Source organism: Sinocyclocheilus rhinocerous, unplaced genomic scaffold, assembly GCF_001515625.1.
Source record: "Sinocyclocheilus rhinocerous isolate Xijiao unplaced genomic scaffold, SAMN03320098_v1.1 scaffold1251, whole genome shotgun sequence".
Classification (NCBI taxonomy): domain Eukaryota; kingdom Metazoa; phylum Chordata; class Actinopteri; order Cypriniformes; family Cyprinidae; genus Sinocyclocheilus; species Sinocyclocheilus rhinocerous.
The window spans coordinates 531,312-551,310 of NW_015636566.1; the positions used below are offsets into that span (position 1 = coordinate 531,312).

The 19,999-nt window shown below is 35.8% G+C and overlaps 2 protein-coding genes across 4 annotated transcripts in view; both read right to left on the bottom strand.

Annotated features, from left to right (window-relative positions):
• The window catches only part of LOC107747989 (tripartite motif-containing protein 54-like), a 6,600-nt gene extending 3,044 nt beyond the window's left edge, over positions 1 to 3,556 (bottom strand). Inside the window, exons 1-2 of the mRNA XM_016562640.1 lie at positions 3,328 to 3,556; positions 354 to 487 (exon numbers count right to left, since the gene is read on the bottom strand). Coding sequence (XP_016418126.1) covers positions 354 to 487; positions 3,328 to 3,474 — 281 coding nt within the window. The 5' untranslated portion in view covers positions 3,475 to 3,556. The remainder of the gene's footprint in view (positions 1 to 353; positions 488 to 3,327) is intronic.
• A 3,584-nt stretch (positions 3,557 to 7,140) lies between these two features.
• The window catches only part of LOC107747984 (dnaJ homolog subfamily C member 5-like), a 15,713-nt gene continuing 2,854 nt past the window's right edge, over positions 7,141 to 19,999 (bottom strand). For 2 of the 3 annotated variants that reach the window (XM_016562634.1, XM_016562633.1), the window contains exons 2-6: positions 11,657 to 11,808; positions 10,445 to 10,658; positions 9,736 to 9,907; positions 8,067 to 8,075; positions 7,141 to 7,806 (exon numbers count right to left, since the gene is read on the bottom strand). In XM_016562634.1, coding sequence (XP_016418120.1) covers positions 7,703 to 7,806; positions 8,067 to 8,075; positions 9,736 to 9,907; positions 10,445 to 10,658; positions 11,657 to 11,766 — 609 coding nt within the window. In that variant the 5' untranslated portion in view covers positions 11,767 to 11,808 and the 3' untranslated portion in view covers positions 7,141 to 7,702. The remainder of the gene's footprint in view (positions 7,807 to 8,066; positions 8,076 to 9,735; positions 9,908 to 10,444; positions 10,659 to 11,656; positions 11,809 to 19,999) is intronic. The other variant, XM_016562635.1, reaches the window with a different exon arrangement.

A 19,999-nucleotide genomic window follows, 5' to 3' on the forward strand; every position in this document is an offset into this window, starting at 1 on the left:
ATGTGGACAACATCCGGATACAGGTCGCATGTTAATGCCAAGTGTAAACGCAGCCATGGATTATTTTACAGATCTCCTTGCTATGTTTCTGGACTTGGGAACATTTCAGTTGTATTGCTGTCTATGCAGGGTCAGACAGCTCTCAGACTCCATCAAAAATATCTTAATTTGTGTTCCGAAGATGAACGAAGGTCTTACGGGTTTGAAACGACATGAGGGTGAGTAATTAATGACAGAATTTACATTTTTGGGTGAACTAACCCTTTAAGTACAGATTGCACTTACAAAAAAACTTAAACATTTACTTTATCATCTTTGTTGACGACAGTTATTCAACACACACCTGATCTGACCTTTCAGACTCCTGTTTGTACACATCAATAATGTTCTCCACGAGTAAATTGCGCTGCAGTCCATAAACTCCATGACGGTCCAAGACAACCTCATGCCGACAGGAAGGGCAGCGAAAACGTCCTCCGATTCCAACCTGGAAGAGAGATGGCTGCACATCTTACTCAGCATGCTGTTCTTCAGCTGTCAGCAGTATTTGTGATATTGTATATCGACTGACAATTGAAACCACTTTTCATAATTCACTACATATGTCTTTTTAAGGAAGAAGAAAAGAAAAGAAATGGCTAGCACGGTCAACTAGACTGAATAACATCATCACCACTTGGTTAGACTAATTGGACTTTCATGTACCTCTCTACACTGTGTGCCTTTCTAGGGTAAGATGAGCATGCGTGTGTCTATGTTTTGCTCTGTGTGTCCTGTCTTAATCAATAGAGACAGGGGCATGAAATAGAGTTTGCAAACAGAGGAGCTTGAGACTGATCTCAACAAGTATCCTAAAATAGTCTCACTCTTTAATAGCTCTCAGCTGCTGAGGCTTATGGGTCCAGTGTGAATCAGAGCACCATCACTGGTCCAATTATAATGTTGTTGTAAGGCATTATGGGAATTATTTATTTACCAGAGATGCACAACTGGATGTTCATCAAGGATCAAGATAATATATTTATGCCACAACATGCTCTTGGTTTCAGTTTCAGAGTGACACTGCACTCACTCTGAGAGGTCAGAGGTCAAGTGTACACTCTAAAAAATGCTGGGTTAAATACAACCCAGTGCTGGGTTAAATAGGGACAAACCCAGCAATTGGGCTGTTTTGACCCAGCGGTTTGGTTAAATGTTTAACCCAACCTTCTGGGTAGTAACCCAACCGCTGGGTCAAAACAACCCAATTGCTGGGTTTGTCCCTATTTTACCCAGTACTGGGTTGTATTCAACCCAGCATTTTTTAGAGTGTATGTGGTTAGCAGGGCTCTGCACCATTCAGAACTGAATTAAGAATTTGAGAATATAGAAATTTGAAGAATTTTAGAATTGGAATCCAAATTTGAATTTAAGAAAGTGGAATTAAAATTAATTGAAATTCTAAGAAATTCATATGACCCCATGAAGCGTAATTGTAACTAAAAATGAAGGTTGCTCAACTATGAATATAAACTTGACAGCCTTTTTTGAAAGTTGTATTTATGTATTTATTTTATTTATTTATTTTTTTTAAAAAGAAAGAAAAAAAAGGTTTGCTTTATATGCTTTACCGGTTTATGGACCAGAGTGGAAGACTGCATTTCCCTGAATTACATTATCTGTTGAATTTCTTCTAATTGTAATTCAGCAAATTTCCCGTCAATCCAATTCAAATGTTGATTCAACTTCTTGTGCATTTTTAAATTCTTAGACATCAATTACAAGTAGGCCTTTTCTTAAATTCAGAATTTTGTCCAACCCTGATTCTTAAAAGAGCAGGGATCAACTAGCATTTTTTAGGGTCCCTTTGGACCACCTTCCCAATTTACACATCAGATGTGATAGCATCTGAAAACAGTAAGATAAGCATGCAGATAATAAGATGCAGCCAGAGATGGCATCATTTTTCTCCCATGTAAATTGGCCGTATGACAGATACACAGCTTGGCTTTTAACCTTTGCCTATGAGGAGGTGTAAAAGAAAACTGGTGAGGTATCAAAGTTAATTTAGGTGCAGAGGAAGAGAAGGATTATGCAGACAAGACATATAGCTGTTACAAGGGACTATCTCTCATCTCAATATGTCCATTGTGTGCTGCATGAGCACTAAATGCTCAAATGCATCAAATGTAGGCCATCACCTATTTTTATGCCTCAGATTTCAGGCTGGGGATTGAATTTAGACATTTGCAATCCCCACCTGTTGGGTTTCCACATATCAGCATGACAGGTCATCTGTGTTTGTGGTTGCGGTGGTGCTGCAGTCATGACTTTAGAAATGGCCGTTAAGGCCCGCTCACTCCAAAAAAATATATCTATAATAATAACTACAACTGTAAAGTTTTAAAAATCATTCTAATTGTACGAGAATATGGAAACTTACACCACAACAATAATGATAAAGACACAGAGAAATTATATCATTGGAATCAGAATGATTCTTTTTTCCAGGTGTTGAATGATTAAAAACATTCACAGCCAATGAGAATCCATCCTGCTTGAGCGTTTAAAGTGGCAGAAGACAGAATGTTGTTATCCATTGGTGTGGACGCTAATATAGTTAACGTTATTGGTGTGAACGGGCCTTTACATGTTGTTGACCGTCCAACTTAGTTATCACTTAAAATTCAAATGGCACCTTAGCACATAAAACCAGTGTTCGAACTATACCGTGGACTTTGGGGCATAACATGCTCCTTAACACAAAATCGACCAGAGTCCAACGTTTATATTTTTTCTACGAACATGAGTGGAATTTGCACCGCAGCGCCCCCACACCTTGATGCTCATGACAAGAATAGCATGTATAGTTATCTTTATTGAAGTGAATTAGGTTAAAATCGCCGTTATGCATGAATGAATGATATTTTTGCAATTTTACACATAATAGTCCACAATGATCACATTACACAAAACTGAAATTGCACGTCAAAATAACACAGTCAATATTTTTTGAGACCCCATTGTCAATATTTTTTTGAGACCCCCCCAAAATTTCACAAATCACGTTTTCAGGGGAGCCCATGTCTTATTAAGGGGAGCCGAGCTCCCCCTAGCTCCCCCGTAGTTCGCACCCTGCATAAAACACTTTGGTTTATGAAGGAAACTGGCAGCTCATGTCATGTACAGATGAACTGTACGTATATCAAGTGCACAGGTGCTATTTTGAGAAATTATCATCTTACCAAAGGCTTGAAAAAGAACTTGTAAACATGTTTCAGATGGTTAATACAAACTGTTTTTACATCCACACATAAACCATCATCCTCTGAGAGACTTGGTACACACCTGGTACAGTTCATTGGCACATTTGCGGCAGAGGTTGTGCAGACAGGGCAGAATGACCACAGGTTTCGTGAAGACCTCCACACAGATGGGACAGATGAGTTGTTTCCCCAGCGTCCCCAATGAAGGTATATCCAGTGGAAGAGACATGGCTGTGTGCCCTCGCTGACCCCACACTCACTGGAAACTAAGATAGGAGAGTGAAACCACAGCTAGGGAGATGAGACACCACCGTCTTCATGTCTCTGTGCTGTGTGCTTGCCTAATCACTCGAGGCAGCAGGCAGTCGCTCTGACCCTGTGCTTGAACAGCATGATGGGGCCTGTGCTGTATGTGTGTGTGCATGTGCGAGAGGGGGAAGGTGTCTGGTTTCTTGCTGGCTCACTGGGACACCCCCTACCCTTGATCAGTTGTGCCCATATCAGGCAGCCAGTGGAATGCTGGGAAACAGAGATGATGCCTCATCTCCTGTTACTCCAATCATTCATGTCTTCAGTCTCAAAACAGCCAACAAGTCAATAATGCCAGAACAGCTACAGTATTAGAGGAAAGTAAGGTGTTTATGAAGTGTACGTGAAACCTTTAACACAAAAACATCCACAAGTGTGTACGAGTGCATTTGAGATGGAAAAAGACAGGAAAAAAATGAAAAAGAGTAATTTCTAAATTGTAATATTTCACAATTTTACTGTTTTTTACAGTAGCCTATTTTTGACCAAATAATTGGAAAAAGTAGTGTACGTATTAATTAGAAGCTACTTAAAAGAATAGTTGACAACAATAAAAATTCAGTCATTATTTTTACTCACCCTCATGTTTTTCCAAACTTGTATGACTTTTTTTATTCTGTAGAACTCTAAAGTTGGTGTTTTGAAGAATGTTTCAACTGTTTTTACCCATACAATGAAAGTCAATGGGGTCCAAAACAACACTTTGAAAAAGGAGAGAGAGAAAAAAAACATACTTTTTATCCCTGTAAGTGTTTGAAAAGCAACATTGCCATTTTATTTTGCAGATCATAATTTCCTTTGCACAAATACACACATAAACACAGATACTTTTTTTATAGCTTCCTTCACATTTATTTTACAGCTGTAATTCAGACCAATTATCAACGTTACTTCTCTGACACATTCATGCTACAACAATTTCAGCTGATTTATCCAGAACGCACAAAAGAATTCAGCCATTCTGTACAACGGTCATATTCATTTACACATTCTGAACTATGTAATTTATTAAAAACATAGGAAAATAATAAATAAAATATTGTTTCTCATCACCATGTTTATACTACTTCCTTCATTTTTTAACGTGATTCTGTTTAGGTGTTGCATTCACATACAATGCTCCATTCGTTCTCTTATTCTTAGATTGGAAGCAATAGGAAGTCAGATCAGTGGTTTTTTATGATCATGAATGAATGAATGAATGAATACGACAAATAAATAGAAAGCAAAACTGGGATAACAAACCGAAAACTGATCAGTAACTGTGCTACAGTGGAGCTTGTGTTGAGAAATAATATTTTGCAAATAAAAAGCGTTACACATTGCAAACAACTCAGTCTTAGAAATGCTTAGAAACATGATCACTAATAATCTGCCTAATGATTTAGACAAATAAAACACACACACACAAAAATATATGAGATAAACCTACAGACCTATGAAATATTCACAATGTGATCCTAAACAAATAAAACACACATTTGGGGTAAATTACACAAGTTTTCCATACATCCTGGTTCAAGTGCATGTAAATGAATGTATGCGCAAACAGGGACAGCTATATAGCTAATCCATTTTTAAAGAAATTACATATTTAAACACAGAACATACAGTAGAAGATAATGCAGTGATTAAATTAAGATCTCAGTTTCAAACAGCACACACACACAGAAATGAAGGTTTCCTACACTTAAGTCTGTATGTTTATGCTTACTATCAAAAAAAATAAAAAATAAATGTAAATAAATAAAATAAAAAATACGCATGTATTCTGAGATTAAAGAAAAGAGAAGATATAAAAAGTTTGCAAGTGTCAGGGATCCCAAATTGTTTGAGCAATGACTTTTCCATGACCGTTTCATGCACCCATAATTAATCGATAAGGATTTGTAAAAAAATTTTTTTTATTTTTTTTTTAAGATTTTAGCTCATGAAGAGCAATATCCAGTCACTAAAATATTTTAGGGCTGAGCAAAGCTAGAAAATGTATAGAGAATGGATATTTTCATTACTTTTTTTTTTTTTCCCCGTGAATGCTCCAGGTTGGAAAGCCCCAATTTTAAACGTCTGTGATATTGTCATATATTGTTATCCACGACTGGGAACCCTATATTATGTATATGAGATGATCAAATCCAGTGAGCATGACCCATTTTAGTCTGAAGGATCACAGAGTTATTCATATTTTCTGGCGTAATAACAGTAATAATACTGTTAATGTGCATTTACTAATATTATGTTGACCTGATTACATTAAACCATAGCACTAGGGAACGAGATCAAATTATGGGTACAATTACAGCCAAAACAAAATACTGTGTCCACGTCTAGAACCAGAGTTGTTTAAATACATTTTCAAAAATGTATCACGCTAAAAAGGATGCATCAATGAACAATTTTGGGTCAGTGTGAAACTATAGAATCAATTAATAAAACTGATGTTACTGAATTATACGGGAAACAATGTATGCTTTGTGCAGATGAATCCCTTTACCCACAATCCTCCTGTGCTTGTACTGAACCCAGCTGTCCGGGGCATGGGCTTATGCTTTCTGAAACCACAATCCTGAGGAATGCAAACACTCTTTACCTTAGCAAAGCCTTGAGAATACAGAAGGAAATACAAAACACCCGTTCAAGATTAAATAACCCGGCACAAAGGTATGTGTTTGTATTTATCTGACAACCCCAAACTCTGTTCCAGTGATCAATCACACCACTACCACAGTAAGACATGTGGCTGAAATTGAGCACAGCTAAGCACTGCATGATTATATTTGACAGTACATGCCCACCAGATGCCATTAACACGAGAGACAGCTCACATAAACATACACAACATGACACAGCAATGCGTCCTCAGTGACTACATTACACTGCCTTACGGTTTACAAAAATATAAATGTAAAACAACTCAAAACCATATCCTGTTGATGTAATGAAACGCTTTGAACCTTAAGGATTATAACTTACATATAGTGTGATGTAAGGATTATAACTTATATAGTGTGATTTCTGCTTAATAAAAATGGCACAGGTCTGTTTGTAAAAAAAATAAAATAAAAAAATAAAAAAGTGGAAACATGAAAACAACCCAGGACAATGTTTATGATGCGATTGTGAGGTTTGTGCTAGTGAGAGCCAATCAAATGTATGGAAAGGTCAATAACTTTGAGTTTGAAAAGTTTACGGTCAGTAAGTTCTTTTTTTTTTTTTTGAGTCTTATGCTCACCAAGGCTGCATTTGAACTTTGTGAAATACTGTTAATTAAAATAATTAAAATAACTGTTTTCTATTTTAATGCATTTTAAAAAGTAATTTATTTCTGTGTTGTCAAAGCTGAATTTTCAGCATCATTACTCCAGTCTTCAGTGTCACATGATCCTTCAGAAATCATTCTAATAAGCTGATTTGCTGCTCAAGCAACATTTTTATTATTATCAGTGTTGAAAACAGTTGTGCTGCTTAATTTTTTGTGTGTGTGTTTTTAAGGACTGTAGCTGACCATAAAGCTCAAAAGAATGACATTTGAAATAGAAATCTTTTGTAACAAATGTCTTTACTGTCACTTCTGATCAATTTAACACATCCTTTCTAAAAATAAATAAATAAATTACTGACCCCAAACTTTTGAATGGTAGTGTTTGTGTGACAACCTCTACAATTATAAAATTGTAGCCAGCTTTAATAACCATTATGATAGCTGAATACACTAAAGCATACAAAAATACTTCCTTATGTACTGTCGTTGTCATGCTTCAAATAAGATTGATCAAAATTATTTTCACTGATTATGTAGACAAATGCAGTGTGATAACCAGTGCAAATTGCACAACAAGAGCTGTCGGCAAGATGAAGCTTGAATCATAGCAGGAAGACTGTATGGACACTGTAAGAAAGTCCTTGTGTGTGTGTGTGTGTGTGTGTGTTGAATATAACACCGCAGTAGGTTTGGGGATAATAGAGGTTAAAGGCAAATAAATATAAACTCGCTTCTTGCCCTGTACAGTGGAGCGTTTCAGGTTTTCCAATGATACTGTAACTAACTAACCGCTCATCCTCTTTCCTTTGGATCACCCATTGCCCACCGTGACCTCTTCTGGCATGGTGGTCCCGTGTGTGTGTGTGTGTGAGAGAGAGAGGGAGGTTTAATAGCTGGCGTCTGTCCGGTAGGTGGTGTGGTGAGAGTCTGCGGTCAGCTGAGTGGTTTCTGTGGCAGAGGACGGCTGCATCACGATGGGGCTGCTGCCATCTGTGGAAACACACACCAGTGTCACGCTGCTTTATAATATGACCAGCTAACAGCTCAAACTCAACCATGTTGCTAAGCATTACAGGCATGATAGTGAGTGTCAGGAAGCCACTTCAAATACTGAACAGACCTTTCACTGGCTAAATAAACAATCTGAAGGCATTTTAACTGTAATTCTAAGTGAAACTGGCAAAAATATTTGGCAGGACTTGATTTTATTCATTGGGATTTGATTGAAACCAATAATATTATTGACCCACCTGCACGGCCTTAGTTATGTCCGCAGAAAAAGAAAAGTTTTCAGATACAGATAAAATGATGAAAGATTATGAAACAATCATTATTCCTTTACAATAACATACACTGAACTGCGCTATTTTTATTGAACTGCGCAGTTTTATTTACAGATGCATTTCCTATTTAAAAATCAGGAAGTAGGGGAAGTAGGATATATTGAAGGTCTTTAAAAACAAAATAAAAAACAAACAAACAAACAATCAATAAACTCTTAACAGCATTTAGTTTAATACACACCACCAAACTAGAGATATCACTAATATTACAATTCTGTCTGACATCTGACATGGATAAACCCATAATTATTTTCAAGTTATGACCAGAAACTGATAAGTGGCTGATATTAAGATTGATAATAATTAGTCAAAAAAATAATAATTTCACACACTAGAAACTAAACTCGGTTTTAAATACTATGATTTCAGGCATCACAACATTTTAATATTAATATTAATTTTGATTACATTTAACAGCGTTACTGTAAAAGCAACCGTATAGTTCTTATTTGTCTAAATATTGTTTTTTAATAATTAACATTTAAAAGAAATACACATTTTTTATTATTTTTAGTATAATTTTACATACATTTAAATAACAATAAAGTAAAAAACAATGTGTATTTAGGTTACATATTTTGCATTTCCTGCAGAACTGCATTCTTTGCTATATTTTGTTATTTATATGACTAAACACTGAAATAATTTATGATGATAGAATAATTTATGATGAAAATGTATCGGTAATAAAGAAATTAAGGCATAAAACATTAACATTTTATTTAATCTTTTAAAATATAAACAAATTAAAATTTAACAATTCCAATTTACTTTTTAGCAACAAAATGCTGCACAACAGAGGTTTACAGTTAAAATTAAACCTGAATACTGTAAAACCCTCAATGGAAGCTCAGCAGGCAGGTGTGTAGCACCACAAATAAAGAAATGTGCTGTACCTATCTTTTTACTTATTACTGTTTACAGAGAAAAAAAAAAACTCTAAAAACTTACAGGAATTACATCAGTAATGCTTGACCAGACATTCATTAAATCATAAACAGTTCAGTTCACCCAGAAATGAAAATTCTGTCATCATTTACTCACCGTCACGTTATTCCAAACCTGTTTGATTTTCTTTCTTCTGTTGAACACAAAATAAAATAATTTGAAGAATTTGGGTAACCAAACAGTTGCTGGTCCCCACTTACTTCCACAGTATGGAAAAAAAATACTATGGAAGTCAGTGGGAATCAAATCTGTTTGGATACCAACATTCATCAAAATATCTTCTTTTGTACAGAAGAGAAAAAAAGCATACAGGTTTGGAACAAACTGAGGGTGAGTAAATGATTTTCATTTTGGGGTGAACTGTCCCTTTAAGTCCCCAAACCATAATTTGCTACTTGCTATTGGTTGTCAGTGGCAGGTAGTATTTGGAGAATAGAACAGTCTCAATCTACAAAACATTTTATTGAACTTCTAGAAGTTCATTACACTACATTTTGTAGCTTATGAATGGTATTAAAAAGTTAACAGACATGGAATAATAGCCACAAAACTTCCATTTTGATTTCATGTCAACATTACCATAATTATTTGACTGTTGTGAAAGAATGTGTGTGTCAGTGTGTCTCACCTCTCTCATCAGACTGCATCTGAGCTTCCAGGTCTTCGGGAGACACATAGAATTCCGGCTCATCTGCCCGAGGAGGATGAGGTTTACACTTCCCACAGCAGCAGTTACAACAGCAGCACAGACAGCAGCAGAAATAACAGCCTGTAGCCACACCGCAGAATATAAACAAGGCCTGTCCAGAGGGTAGAAAAAAAAGAGGAATTCAACTTAAATAACATGGACACTAATTTACTATATGCACTACCACCCGAAAGCTTGGAGTCAGAAGTCTCTTATGCTAACCAAGGTTTTCCCTTTTAATATTTTTTAAAATGTAATTTATTCCTGTGATGGCAAAGCTGAATTTTCAGCATCATCACTCCAGTCTCTTTAGTGTCACAAGATCCTTCAGAAATCATTCTGATATGCTGATTTGCTGCTCAAGAAACACTTATTATTTTTTATTGTCAATGCTAAAAATAAAAACAGTTCTGCGGTTTAATATTTTGTCAAAACTGTTGATGAATAGAAAGTTTAAAAGAACAGAATTTCTTTGAAATAGAAATCTTTAGTAACATTTTAAATGTCTTTACTGTCACTTCTGATAAATTGAATGCATCCTTGCTGAATAGAAGTATTAATTTCTTAAAATCTAACTCCAAACTTTTGAATGGTAGTGTGTCTAACTTAGTATATCTATCTTTTGTGTGTCCTTGTGTGTATGATTAACCTTGGCCCACCAGCTGGACAATACAAAGTATGTGTTAACATTCTCCTCTCCAAACTGTTCTGCCACGTAGAGGCCCAGAGATCCGTATTTGTCATAGATGTTGCGTTTGGTAGGGTCTGACAGAATGGCATGAGCGTTGTTGATTTCTTTGAATTTCTCAACTGCTTCTGGATTGTCAGGATTCTTGTCAGGGTGGAACTTCAGAGCTAGTTTTCTGCAAATCAGAAGAGCAGAAATAATTGAACTTTCTAAAAATGAATGCAATTGGCATCCTTGCCAATCTGCTTTTAGGTGTGTTTATGTTAAACTATGAGTATGTTGAAAACGGACCCTTTTCACAGACTGTGTTGATGTGTTTCCACAGTTATTAACATTGTAAATCAAGCAAGGTTTTTTTTCCCCCATGTACATTTATAACATTTATAACACTATACTTTGTTTTATTACATTGGAAAAGTGCCGAACGGGTCTCTGACCAACATAAATCAATCTCTCAATATTTTTTCCCTCTTTCATAGAAATGCTAGAATGGATTGTTTTTCTTTTGCTATTGGAACAAATGGGAATGCAAATATTATTCACCACTATAGAAGTTCACCCGACTATGACGACTTCCGCTTCTGATAACTCCATGGTATACTAACTAGCTACTATTATTTAAAAATAGCATGTAAAATACTGTTTTACTCAAGTATTATTACACGATAAATGTTGGCAAACGTAATCGGTCATGAGTATTCATGCACAGAGAAAATATACATACTGTTCACATATATAAAACAGCAGTAGTAAGAACAGTATGGCAGAGAGTTTACATGAACATCCAGAGGAAGTGAGGAAAAAAGTTCTGTCGCACCCTAGTGGATTTAATTGGAAACGAAAATGAATAGTTCACCTAAAAATGCCATCATTTACTCACTCTCACTTTCCAAACTTGTTTGACTTACTTTCTTTTGTAGAAATGCATACAGGTTTGGAAAGTCATGAGGTTGTGTAAATGATGACAGATTTTTCATTTTTAGGTGAACTATCCCTTTAAGACCTTTTTGAAACTTTATGAATTTTTTGTTTCCACGCATAATCGTTTATAAGTAAAATTTCCCAAAAAAAGAAATACTTAATAGAAGGAAAGAACCCCCACACTGAAAAGATTCTGTGCATTTTCTCCACTATTTTCAATGGCAATGTTGGAAGAATCTTTCTACGTCTCACCTGTAGGATTTCTTTATGTCTTCTGGTGCAGTGTTCTTATCAACTCCCAGGACCACGTATAGTGATTCTCCTGCCGTGGAGAGTGAACGCTGTCTTTGCTGCTCCGCCATTACTCACACACACTCCCCTCACACCACAACTACCTCCTCTGTCTGAAAGAAAAAGCAGAGAAACGGGTTATATTTGCTGTATGTACTCCTGCATCTGCTTTTATTCTTGCACTGCTTTTTGTCTGTCTTTTTCACACAGCAGCATAACATACAAAAACATGGAAGCATGCACATACTTGCCATCCCAGGGATGTGGCAATAAAATTGAAATGACTTTATTATCATTACACACTATTTCTGTGAATCTAAAACCCATTATCCATACCCTTTAGTGCAGCAAAACACTGAATACCACCTTCATTACATCAGTGAGAGTCACAGACTCAAATGTCCCTGTTCTGAGTCATTGCATTAACAGTGTACACACTCACGCTGAGGTCTGCAGAGGATCCACACAGCTGAAAGAATTCATGTGACTGTAGCATTCAGGAAACATCTTTTCTTCTGTATTGTGATGTACATATATGGATTATTATCAAAAATGAAAAAACATAGGGCGGGGACTTGATTCTATGCATGTTTGTTGATTGGATTTTGAGATGTGGCCATTGCCCTCAAAAGTGGAGGCAGATGAATGTGAGCTTGCAGGGGTAGAGCTTAAGCAAACTGAATTATGGGAGAAGTCCTGCATCCGTCACAAGAGAGAAGTCTGTTGTTTTCACCAGAAGATCAAGTGATTGATGACATTTTGATTAAACATTGCCATGTTTAAAAAAAAAAAATGTAAAAATGAAAACATATATGGATTTGTGGATGGATGTGATATGTACAAACTAAGATCCATAATGAGCATTTAGAAAATATCAGGTAAATTTTAATTTCATGCTGACTTTAATGTATAAACTTGAATGTTATGTAATAAAGAGGAAAATCAACAAGCTATCAAATTTATAACAGAGCATGTCCTATTTCTGGCATACTGTATGTACTTTCCCCATCACCAGTGTCATTCAATATGACTATAAAATAATAAAAATGATGATTTTTTGTTGTTGTTGGTTATGGTTAATGGTTTTGTGGTGGCATTCATGTGCATTCAACTCATGAATACAATATTTCCGGCATGACTTGAATGCAACACAACATCTGATTCAAGTAGCAAAAAGAACAACGTTGAGGTTTTTCAAAATTGCAAGCATAAATCTGATTAAGCACAATTAAGCACATTTTCCCCTCTTTAAAAGTTCATTAAGCTCACTTTATGCAGATGGATAAAAGACTGGCTCAGCCAGAGTATTATCTACGTGATTATATGCTGGCAGGTATGTGTTCAAGTGAAAACACATAGAAAGAGAGAAGGAGACACACAGGGACACATGTCTTCCACACAGGGAGGATCAGAAGTTACGACCTCCAGTATGAATCAAAGACAATTAACCCATTAACCCAGAGTAATTCAGGTTAAGACACCTCCACACAAAACGGCTGCCAGGAGAGGAGACATTTCACTGTCACAAGAGGCCAATAAAATAACCAATCATTTGCAAAAAACACACTTATGACGACTCTTTAAATGAGTACAAACGCCTCTTTTCTTCATGCGAGGAGCTCTTGTGCCGTGGTGAGAGACAGTTTCGCCTCCTTTCCAGGCTAATCGTGCAGCTTGTTAGCGAGCATTAGCAGATTAGTATTAGCAGAGCATCTGAATAAGTGAAGGGTTATTTCCGTCCCTTCTCAAACCCTGTGCGCTTCTTCAACCGGGACACTCCCATAATTCCTCCAGGTGTGATACACTAATAGAGTGTGTTTGAGAGGTTTTGTTGGGCTTCTGAATGAATATCTAAATGTCATTGACATTACCTCAGAGTAGTCTTTGATGATTTGTGTCAAAACAAATTCAACATCTGCTCAGATGTTAGTGGTGCTTTGTAATATTTACTATTGCTAATGCTTAGGATTTTCAAACCTCTTATTGTTCTTAATAATAATAATAATTATTTTTGTTTACTACTATAAATAATTAGCTATTACTTTTCTAGACAATTACAAATTATAATTTTTGCTTGGCAATAGATTTGCTTAGAGAATCAATCAATCCAATCAATCAATCAATCAATCACACCCTGAAGAAAAGACCAGAGTCTAGGGACCACAATATCATAAACTGTATCCAAAATCACATGCTGTCAGAGTATGTACTGCATTTGATGAATTTCTCAGCTGTCAATAAAGTGCATTCTGTAAGTACACTACCAGTCAAAAGTTTGAGGTTAGATTGTGGTGTGTAAGTCTCTTATGTTCACCAAGGCTGCATTTATTTGATTTATTTGATCTAATTTATTCCTGTGATGGTAAAGCTGAATTTTCAGCATAATTACTGCAGTCTTCAGTGTCACATAATGCTTAAGAAATCATTCTAATATGCTGCTTTGCTGCTCAAGAAACATGTACAGGTGCATCTCAATAAATTAGAATGTCGTGGAAAAGTTCATTTATTTCAGTAATTCAACTCAAATTGTGAAACTCGTGTATTAAATAAATTCAATGCACACCGACTGAAGTAATTTAAGTCCTTGGTTCTTTTAATTGTGATGATTTTGGCTCACATTTAACAAAAACCAATAAAATAAAACCAATAAAAAAAACATTTTTAGTGAATTGTTGGCCTTCTGGAAAGTATGTTATTTTAAACAGAAATCTTTTGTAACATTATAAATGTCTTTACTGTCACTTTTGATCAATTTAATGTATCCTTGCTGAATAATAGTATTACTTTCTTTAAAAAAAATGAATACAATTCTAGCAACATTTAGGTACTTAAAAGCCTCTTTTGACTTGTGAACTAGCAACCCCCCAGCACACTAGCCACCACATCACAATGTACTAAAAACTACTCGAAACACCTTAGCAACCACATACCAACGCCAAAGAAACCTCCCACAACAGCTTGGCATCATGGCAGTATTTTTTTACACAGAGAAACACCACCTACATTTACTGCAAAAAACCAAAAAAATCTATGTAAAAGTTTGTTGCTACAATTTCTATGGAATTTATGTTTACTACAATGTTTTTTTTTTAAATAATGTGTAATGAGTGTGTGTCTATACTAGCAGACGGACTTTCTGCTTCAGTGGTTCATTAAATGTGATTACTAATAGAGTTTTCATCAGGAGCAGGGCTCTGCAATGCAGCCTTATACCAAAACACTACATCCATCTCTCTTGCTCTCTCACACACTCCCTCCCCCCTCCTGTCTCAGCACCACCATATGGTCTGACTAAATCTTTAGTGGCCATCTCAGTCTGTGGACTAGAGACGGCTGTCAAAGTCTCCTCAGCTTAATAATGAACATCGCTGTCCACGTCTTTCCTGTATAGGTTTATTCATCATATCAAGTTCTCTGTCTGGCCCCTCTGTTTGTGTTCTAACATCCTCCCACGTCACTGTTTGCATCCTCTTTTCTCTGTCTATCCGAGCAGGTGAAGTGATGTGGCTTTTTTGTTATGTGCTGCAGGTTTTAAAAGGTCTGTTTGTAGAGGGATGGAATAGCAGGAGAGAGCGGGGCATGTTTGATGAGAGTCTGTTCACAATGAACAAATACACACACATACAGTATTAGTGCTGACGTACTGTCAACCAAAACTTAATTTAGAACCATATATAATCATTACTTGAAACAAAAAAAAAAAATTGGCCTAACTGATATGTAAAAAAAATTTAACTTATTTTTATTTCAGCTGGTTGGCAAGGCAACATTTCTCATTTTTACTTAAAAGCATAGTAAAAAATTGTCACCCTAATGTTGTTCCAAACCTGTATGAATTTCTTTCTTCTGTTGAACACAAAATAAGATATTTTGAAGAATGTCGGTAACCAAACAGTTGACGGTAGCCACTGACTTCCATTATTTTTTTCTCTATATGGAAGTCAATGGCTACCAGCAAATATTGGGTTTCCCACATTCTTCAAAATATCTTCTTTTGTGTTCAAAAGAAGAAAGAAGCTCCTACAGGTTTGGAACAACTTGAGGGTGAGTAAATGATGACAGAATTTTCATTTTTGGTGAACTATCCCTAAAATATATCAAACTAAATAACCAAACTCAAAAACTATATAGACATTTAAAAAACTAAACTTATAAAACACACAACAACACAACAAAATTTAAATGAAAACAGAAAATATAAAAATAAAAACTAGTTCAAAATATTAAAAAAAGAAAAATAACTATAATAGCATAGCATGTCAATGATACTAAAGCAACACTGCCTAAAATAATGTGTTGTTATTGATTATTGACCAAAAACTAGGAGCTTCAAGAAGTTGGAGACAATTGAACAGATCTGAAGCATCTATCAAAACAACATAAGGAGCAAGGTGGTGCTCAAAAGATCTCAAAGAACAAGAATAGAGACCAAACAGATGAGGAGTAGTGATGAACGAACAGCTGAGAGCAGTGACATTTTTATGAAGTCACATGGTCTTGTGTTGATAACAAAAACTTTCTTGCTTTTTATAATATCAGATATGAACAAACCAAGATACACAACAAGAATACCATGGTAACTCTCATGGAAATTTATATTCCATTACAGTCCAGGATTACACAAGTCTAAACACTCATTAGTGTTCATAATTTCATGTCATTGTTGATTTCTGTCATTGTTCTGCTTTCTGTCAGTCCACTACATCCAAATACAGGACTATAAAACACAGTGAACTGATAATTTTCTGCTTCATTATATCATCACTTTTGGCCAATTACTGCAAAATGGTATGAACAACCTGTCTACAAATGTGCTATCAAGACAAATACTGAAAAACACTGAAATTGGTAGATGGGCTAACAGTGTCAAACAGAAGAGTGTCAGTCAGTGACAAAGATACTGTGAATATAAAATAAAAACCCACCACAGTTCTGCTAAACAAATTCTGTCATTATTTACTCACCCTGAGAAGCTGTGGAGACAAACACTTTCAGAGACTTAAATGTCAGTCTATTTTGCACTTATTTTTCAGAATATAGTGCACAATATGTATGGATGTTTTTTGATAGTTTATGTTGTTTTTTGTCCTTGTTTACCATGTTATGCGACCATTAACCAACATCAGATAACTCCACACATAGACAAACCAATAATTTAAAACTAATAATTTAAAATCTCAGAGGGTTCTGACAAAACTAATGGTCCAAAAGGACAGTGACTAAAATAATAACCAAATAACAGCTGTAATATTAAAATATACACTACAGCTCAAAAGGTCAGTAAGTTTAAAAAAATTAAAAATTTTATTTAGCCAGGATGCATTAAATTGAACAAAAGTGACAGTAAATACATTTATTTTACAAAATATTTCTATTTCAAATAAACGCTGTTCTTTTGAACTCAAAAGAAAGAATTCTAAAAAAAAGTATCACAGTTTCCACAAAAATATTAAGATGAACAACTGTTTTCAACATTGATAATAATATTAATAATAAATGTTTCTTGAACACAAAATTAGCACATTAGAATAATTTGGTTCATGAAAGATCATGTGACACTGAAGACACTGGGAGTAATAAATTACATCTTAAAATATATTTTATATATTAATCTTACCAACCCCAAACTTTTGAATGGCAGTTTACATTTTGGATTGCGCTATTGTGATTAAGCAATGTTAAGCAAAGAGGGGAATTTTACTTCTCATTTCAGAAGTCTATGACACGTCACTGTTTGAACTGTATAAGCGGAATTCTCTGTAAGACGCCCTGTCATAGACTACACAGAGCTAGTTAGCCTGTGTTACTGGAATACTGACTAAACAAAAACCTTAACGAATCCTGGCACAGCGATGGGGGAAACAACTTCTAAAGAAAGTGCAGTAAATTAGCTAATGGAGTGCAAAGGTGCTTTCAGCAGGTCTTCTGAATGAGATGGACCACTCAGTTATGCAGCAAATTTAGAAACAAGTGGCAAAAAAGATAGCCGACCCACAGTGGCATTCAAAACTGAGATTTGGCAGATGAAATACATGCTAATGACAACAGAACAAAGTGGAAAACTGAGCACTTTGGACAGAGCACAAAGATGAAAAAAAGAGTTCCTTCTTGGTTCATGGCATGTCATCTCTGGACTGGTGGTAGACAGTCAAACAACTAGAACAAGCTATACAAACTTTGAAACACACAGCGAACAAGACAATGAACATTAAAGGGTTAGTTCACCAAAAAATAAAAATTCAGTCATAATTTACTCACCCTCATGTTCCAAACCCGTGTGACTTACTTTGGTGAAATTTAAAGGATTAGTTCATTTCCAGAATAAAAATTTCCTGATAATTTACTCACCCTCATGTCAACCAAGATGTTCATGTCTTTCTGTCTTCAGTCAAAAAGAAATTAAGGTTTCTGAGGAAAACATTCCAAGATTTTTTTCCATATAATGGACTTCAATGGAGGCCAACGCAGTTAGTTAGTAAATTATCATGAAATTTGTATTCTGGAAGTGAATTAATCCTTTAAAAGAAAATGCTTTGAAAAACCTCACTGACACATTTTCATTCTTGGGTGAAGTATCCCTTTAAATTCTGTCATTAATTACTCACCCTCATGTCGTTTCAAACCCATAAGACCTTCGTTCATCTTCGGAACACAAATTAAAGGGGTCATATGATGCTTTTTAAAAGATCATTATTTTGTGTATTTGGTGTAACAGAATATGTTGACATGCTTTAATGTTCAAAAAACACATTATTTTTCAAATACTTTTTGTGCGCGAAAGAAAAAAAAAAAAAACGACTTTATTCAACAATTCATCTCCTCCGCCACCCTGGTGCCATTTTGGAGAGTATCTGCTGGACGTAAACAGCATATGCTGTTCTGTGTCAGCTGCGTCACACGGGTACGCTGTTTTCGTTCAGATCAAATCACAACAACGAAAGAAACAGATCCGGCGTGACGCAGCTGACACAAGTGAGCAAAACTTGACAAAATCACCTAAAACCTAAACTTTGAGGACGTCCTCATTTGTAAAACCGTGTGTTTTGTTATTTGTGAACATACAGCAGGACACAAGGGAGAGGAACTGATCAGAGATGTATCAGAAGAAGGGAGACAGATGGCATCAAATACAGCATTTTACATTACATTATGCCAAGTGATACTGTATATAGAAGCATTACCATGGCAAAGACTAAAAAAAACTGTAAATGGCTCAACACAACTTCTATACAGCAAAATCACTTCACTGTCAAATTGACAATCAAGAAAACTTGTAGCAGTTGATGTATATTGAGTTGAGCTCTAGGAGAAAGAGAAAGTAGAAAGTAGTGAGGTGGTTATGGGTTATGAGTCACAATGCAGAACTCGTGTCCACACCCACACACACATTATATATATATATACATGGCCGGACATACCATTGGGCTTGAGTGGGCTGCAGCCCATGGGCCCCGCCTTATTGGGGGCCCCGCCTTTGCCCGTTTACGTTTGTTTGATTTGTTCGTTATATGCCAGTCAGAATTCAGAACTTATTAGCCGCATTTCTTTCCACTGCGCACGCAAGATCTAAACGGGCCAGCCGGGGCTACAGCTTACAACTACGACCTTCGAGGCCACAATCAAACAGCATAAACTGGTATTTATGATTATTTCACATAGAAGAAGGACACACGTATTGAATCGCGTCTGCACCGATTAGTTTGTTATCACATGGCTAAGTTACTTTAAACAGCTCCATTAAGCCTTTAGCCCCAAAGAGCGCACATTTAGAAAGATAATGATAAATTCTCAAATGTTCTGTATTTTCATCGGTCTTCTCAAAGTGAAGCCAGACATCACTACGTGACTTTGAGGTCATGATTCTCTCTCTTCTCACGTCTTTTGATGCATCCTGTGGCAAGCTAACCAATCAGAGCTCAGGGCGCCGCCCAAAGTGCTGCTATAACCAATCAGGAAAAAAAAAAAAAATTCGATCATCGTTTACATGATCGATCATCGCTGTCACGGTCGAGTACTCGATCACTGTTGCACATCCCTAGAAGGACATACGTATTGAATCGCGTCTGCACCGATTGGTTTGTTATCACATGGATACTTTAGCCAAAGAGCGCACATTTAAAAAGATAATGATAAATTCTCAAATGTTCACTCCTCATTTCTTTACAGAGGATGATTCTATATTACTATATATTAATGTTCGACTAAATTATGCGATCATCTGATGAGTTTTGAGCGTTCTCTCTCGTCTTACTGCCATTCCCATAGTGGGGAAGAAATGTCATCAAAATGATTTTAAATAAAAAA